The following is a 5,644-nucleotide window of genomic DNA, read 5'->3' as shown; positions in this document are numbered from 1 at the left end:
CACGTATTATTATTATCGCTGCAAATTGCAGCTGTTATATATGATACCGCTTTGTTAATTAAATGATACTTGTATAGTGTACATAATTAACACGTATTCGAACCTAACATGACATTACCGATTAAATTTGATTACATTTTTGTTGCTAATTAATTGTGATTTGTATTTTAAATACGGACTCGGTGATGTTTATATTTGGAAACATGGGCCTGTAAATCTAAGATTTGTGCCTCTTTTTAATCTAAGACGGCCCAATATCCTAAATTGCAACACTTTTTACAAATATCACTCTCAAATATTTAGTCCAGTATGATTCTGTAACGTAAAATAGAAATTTATATAGAAATTAAAATGAAACATTCAACTAAATTATACTATGTGTTACCAATAATTAATGACTATTTTTTCTTAGGAGTATAATAATTCAATACAAATATGCTAACTTTCAAGACCGTGTAAAGCCATTTATAAATGACTGAAAGTCGATACCATATTACAATGTTACAACTCTATAGGTAGTAGAACAAGCCTAAAAAAACACTAGCTAGCTTGCTCAAATTTGCGAGATCGATAGGTAGAATAAATGGATTTTTAAGGTTCAAGCCTTCCAAATTAAATATTGTTCCATTGAACTATACTACCATCAGTATCAGATTTTAACATGTCAAATCTTTGATTTCACAAATTAATAAAAATATTGGGCAAAACAGAGCGGATTTAGATGCCAAACATGTAATCCTAGGTTAAAAAATAAAATGATAATCACGATTTGATCAATTCTAGATTTTACGAGGCTGAAGAGACACAGTATGTGTAGCATCGCCAATATAAAGTCCATGCTCTCCCATGGGAATCCGGCGGACGCCTCCACTATCCACCACGCTAAGATGTTTACAAATACCGACACTCATAACAACTCGTTGCTTCCCTCCACTAGGAATGCCCATTGTTTGGAAACCAACGAGTTGCTTCTGGGGTGCCCAATCATCTCCCGGTGGAGAGGCAAACATGAGCAATGTGTGGGTCCCGTCTCTGGACCCCACGTTCTCCACTTCCACGTGAACCTTGAGTGTGAGTCTCTTGCAATTGGCACGAGCCACTCGGACTAACTTATCCGAAAACGTGGAGTTGGCTCGATGGCCGCCTCCCATTGGGACTGAGAAGACTTTTGGTGCCTTGGCAATGGTGTGCTTGAAACTCGTGTAGCTCAAACCGTGCCCATAAGGATAGACGACCGGTCCTTTGTAGAATCTATAAGTCCTTCCAGGATAGTTTTTCGAAGGGTTAGCCCTCATGTCCATTGTTGTCATAGGCAAGTTGTTGAGGTACTCTTGAGGGTACCATGTCATCGGAAGCCTCCCACCTACGAGCATTCATTTAGATAAAAAACTATACTATGTCTTGCCCCAAAATTAAAAAATTACTAATACATACCCGGATTGTGCACCCCAAAAATAACATCAGCAATCGCGGCACCTCCAGCCTGCCCCGGATAGCCGGCCCATAGAATTGCCCCAATTTGTGCATCATTTTGGGCAAATGAAACATCCACGGGCCCACCACTCAGCAACACCAATATGGTGGGACCTTTGGAGGCCGAGGCGACCTTAGTCACGAGCTCTTGTTGCCTCCCAGGTAGCAAGAGGCCCTCCCTATCAACAAACTCGGCCTCAATAGATTGATCAAGTCCCATCACCAAAATAGTCGCATCTGCCTTGCTGGCCGCCTCAACCGCTCCACTAAATAAGTCGTCATTGTCACATGCCACGCCATCACAACCCTCATTGTGCACCGTCCTTGTATACTTGCGTATTCCTTGCAACGGACTTGTATATCCACATGGAACACCTACGCTCAACCCCCAAAACCAAACCAAACAAAATAATTAAATTCAATTCCTCGGTATTTTAATAACAATATAGAAAATCTCACCAGCATAATTCCCAATCATTGTCCTAGTCGCATTCGAGTTAGGCCCAATCACAGCTACCGAGCCCAAATGTTGTTGAGAGAGAGGGAGGACTGGGACATCGTTTTTCAACAAAACGATGCCCAGTCTCGCAGCCTGCAGCGCGAGCTCCTGGTGGCTCGCGCTGCAGACATCTTTAGGGCCAAGCTTGGTATAAGGCTGCGAAGACAGCCCACCATCGAACATGCCCAGCCTCATTTGAACTGAGATGGTGTTGGTGAGCGCAGCATCAACATCCGCCTCTTTCAACAGCTTCTTCACCACCGCATTTTCGGTATGCATAGCAAGAAAAGGCCCACAATCCAAATCCAAGCCTACAAACACAAAACAAATACTCCCATTTATAATAATTATGTAGTACTACTATCTTCAACTTTATTTTTTCTATTTTTAATAAACCTGCTTTGATAGCGGCGGCGGCGGCTTCTTCCGGCGTGCTTGTGTAATGCTGAGTATTAAAGAATACTCCAACAGAATCACAATCCGAAACGATGTAGCTGATAAAAAAAATCAAGAAATTATATATGGTTGTGAAAGATGAAGTGAAGTTTGATAAGTTGAAAAAAAAAGCGAACCCATTTAAACCCCAAGCGCCTCGAATAGTTTTCCGGAGAAGCTTAGGATCGGCACAAGCAGGAATGCCATTGACTTGATTGTAAGAGCACATAACACTTGCAACTTTGCCTTCTCTTACACAGCTTCTAAAAGGAATGTTAAATGTATCTTCCATGTCTTGCACGCTCACCTGCACACATTAAAAGTAGTATTTTTAAAAGTGGAGTATATATTTTGTGAAATGTGTAAAAATATGATATGTACCAAAGCGTTGAAGTGGAATCTATCGACGCCATTCCAATTATCAAGATCGTAGGCGGTGTAATGCTTGCAAGAGGCGGCAACCTTCAAGCGGTCGTTGGGGTTGTTACCTTGTAAACCTTTCACATAGCTGGCCGCGTATTTGCCGGCGACCACTGGATCTTCACCGGGAGTCTCCTGTCCCCGGCCCCACCTTGGATCGCGGAATATGTTTACGTTTGGGCTCCAATACGTTAAGCCCGCTTGCCCCCCGTTGTACATTGCCCGGGCCTCGTCCGACACCACCTGCATATATAATATGCCCTTCATTATGTTATTTCTCGCCCTACTTAACACAATTTTATTCATATACAATACATTTTCCACTATGACTTAATGACCCCAAAAAATAAATTCATAATAATATGTAACTCTTGTATTTTTTTATGTATAGTACTCTCCCCATCTACCATTTAAAGAGCTCTTTTGACTCGGCACGAGTTTGAAGATGACTTTGTGAAGAAAAGTTTAAGGAGAAAGCTATAGTGGAGTGCGAGACTCATTTTTAGTACTCCCTCCGTCCCTGAAATTTTGTCACATTTTTCCATTTCCGTCCGTCCCATAAAATTTGTCACATTTCACTTTTTACCATTTTTGGTAATGGACCCCACGTACTATTAACTTATTCTCACTCATATTTTATTATAAAACTAATACTTTAAAAATAGGACCGACATCCTATCAACTTTTTCAACTCATTTTCCATCATATTTTTTAAAACCCGTTCCTGATCAAACTGTGACAATATTTAAGTGACGGAGGGAGTACTAGTTTTATAATGGATTGTGAGTGTAAAAAATTAATGCACGTGAAATCCGCATATTAAAAGTAGAAAAAAGTAAATAGCTCTATCAATTGTGGATAACTCAAAATAATAAAGACTCTTTAAATAATACTTAGACAATTTTTTTTTAATTTATAATAAAATATGAATATAATGAATTATTACATAATCTAGTATTTATTAAAAACATTAAAAATGAAATAATATACTTTAATGATTGATCACTGGAAATGGCGATGCAAGACATTTAGTTGCGACTATAATTTTGGTTCAGAAACAATAAATTAATTCCTCGCATCTCATTGGTTGCAACTTGTAGAATAAAGTTTCGTGCTTTCCACTTTTAACTGTTTTATCGAAATCTCATGCCGCCTTATTTTATCTTTCTTTTTATCTCTTTAAAATTATACATAAATCTAAAATGCATTCACGAGTTCATCATCTTTTTTGAGTAAAAAATCCTTTAAATTTATCCTCTCTTTTGACTTATGCCAAAACCTTCTTTATTTCGAAACTTCTAACTTGCTAGTGTTTCTTTTTACCAATGAGAAGATTAAAGCATAAAATGACAATTTTGTAATGTGTATACAATCTTATCTACACAACTTTTGTATGACAATAATAATATTAAGTGTTAGTCTATACTACTCCCTCCATCTAAAGATAATCAAGTCGTATTCCTTTTTGGGATGTTCCACTATAAGGGAGTCATTTCCATTTTTAGCAAAAAACATTTCTCTTACTTTATTTTCCATCAACTTTATTCTCTCTTTACTCCTACTTTAACTCTTTAAATATCAATTCTTTAAATCTCGTGCCCAAGAGAAATGTTTCGCTTATCTTGGGAAGAAGGGAGTATGAAATATTGATCTACAATTACTATCATTCATTCTTAGTCAACCAAGAATGATGTTAAAAATCTAATTATGACTAGTAATGTTCTACCATATGCAAACTTGTACACCACAATAATTAAAACAATATACTATTTGAAATGGGTACACAAATTAATCCATGCAAATACTATAATTTGAAAATGATATAAACGCAACTCATTTGGTAAGACGAAAAACGACGTCATAAGTATTCACGAGCAAAGGAATAAAAAAAAGTGTACCTTTCCGATCTGTTCCCACAAGGAAGTATTGAAAGAGGCGGCGGTGGTGATGACCTGCGGGAAGCTGGTGGCGCCGGGGAATTCGCCCCCGAATTTGGTCCCCGGCCCCACATCAGAGACGCCGTGAAGCCCCTCCGACCACCACTCGTACCCCATGATCCCCAGCCTCGGCACCGCCGCGGCATTGTTCACCAGCAGCTTCACCTTCTCCTGCAATGTCAACCGTCCGATCAAATCCTTGGCTCTCTTCGCCGCCGATAAACCGGTTTTGCAAAACGGCAAGTGTTTGGTGTTGGAATCGGAAGGATCGCAGGCGAATGCCTTTCGAGTCTCTGCACCTACGGCATTTGTAAATATGAAAAAACAAATTAATAATAATGCAATAGACGATACTAATCTCCTCATATTTTTTTGGAGACAATATTACTATATTATTAATGTTTTGTGTGTTGTGGAATGTGATAGTGAAGTATAGGTTTTTATAGAAATTTTATAGCTACTGAGAAATGATGATTTGCAAGATTATTTTGATGGAGTATAATAATTCGACGGTTTCAACTTTTTCTTTTTGGGAGGTAAATTCTTTTGCAAGGATGGGAGATTATAACTTTTTTTCTAAAACACTTAGTGATTCTTAATTTTTATATTTGTGCTCTGTTTGTAGGATATGTACGAACAATTTTATTTCAATCTTCAGATCATCAAAATATGAAAAATATTAAGTGAGTAGAAAACTAAGTAATAGGACGAATTGAAACGGAGCTTCCATACGTTGAAGAATTATAAAATCATAGTAATAAAAAAAGTAATACTCCATAAATTCCCCTTTTTTTTGGTGATTGTTAAATTTTATAGTATAAGTTTCCTAAGTTTAATTAAGTGGAGCATCACCTCTTCTTAAAAGTTAATGGGGAGTTAT

At 37.8% G+C, this 5,644-nt stretch overlaps 1 protein-coding gene across 2 annotated transcripts; it reads right to left on the bottom strand.

The window, feature by feature from the left end:
- Positions 1–605: 605 nt before the first annotated feature.
- LOC121798556 (probable beta-D-xylosidase 2) lies at positions 606–5,263 on the bottom strand. Of its 2 annotated transcripts, XM_042197620.1 has the most exons (7): positions 4,726–5,256; positions 2,789–3,070; positions 2,545–2,714; positions 2,369–2,466; positions 1,933–2,283; positions 1,435–1,848; positions 606–1,363 (listed from the first exon to the last, which is right to left on the bottom strand). In XM_042197620.1, exons 1-7 carry the CDS (start codon positions 5,128–5,130, stop codon positions 780–782), a joined length of 2,304 nt encoding a protein of 767 aa, XP_042053554.1. In that variant the 5' UTR covers positions 5,131–5,256; the 3' UTR covers positions 606–779. The 2 variants fall into 2 exon arrangements, with proteins under 2 accessions (XP_042053554.1, XP_042053553.1); XM_042197619.1 differs by having other exon boundaries at positions 2,369–2,714; positions 4,726–5,263.
- Between the last annotated feature and the right edge of the window lie 381 nt (positions 5,264–5,644).

The sequence above is a fragment of the Salvia splendens genome, chromosome 4 (assembly GCF_004379255.2).
Source record: "Salvia splendens isolate huo1 chromosome 4, SspV2, whole genome shotgun sequence".
Taxonomy (NCBI): domain Eukaryota; kingdom Viridiplantae; phylum Streptophyta; class Magnoliopsida; order Lamiales; family Lamiaceae; genus Salvia; species Salvia splendens.
This window is presented reverse-complemented; position numbering and strand designations above follow the sequence as displayed.

Bases quoted from the DNA above. Each gene is read 5' to 3' on its own strand.
- LOC121798556 (XM_042197619.1), bottom strand. From the start codon at position 5,130: ATGAGGAGATTAGTATCGTCTATTGCATTATTATTAATTTGTTTTTTC. The intron at 1,849-1,932 runs GTGAGATTTTCT...GGTTGAGCGTAG, and splicing joins AATGATTGGGAATTATGCTG to GTGTTCCATGTGGATATACA. The intron at 1,364-1,434 runs GTATGTATTAGT...GAATGCTCGTAG, and splicing joins TTTTGGGGTGCACAATCCGG to GTGGGAGGCTTCCGATGACA.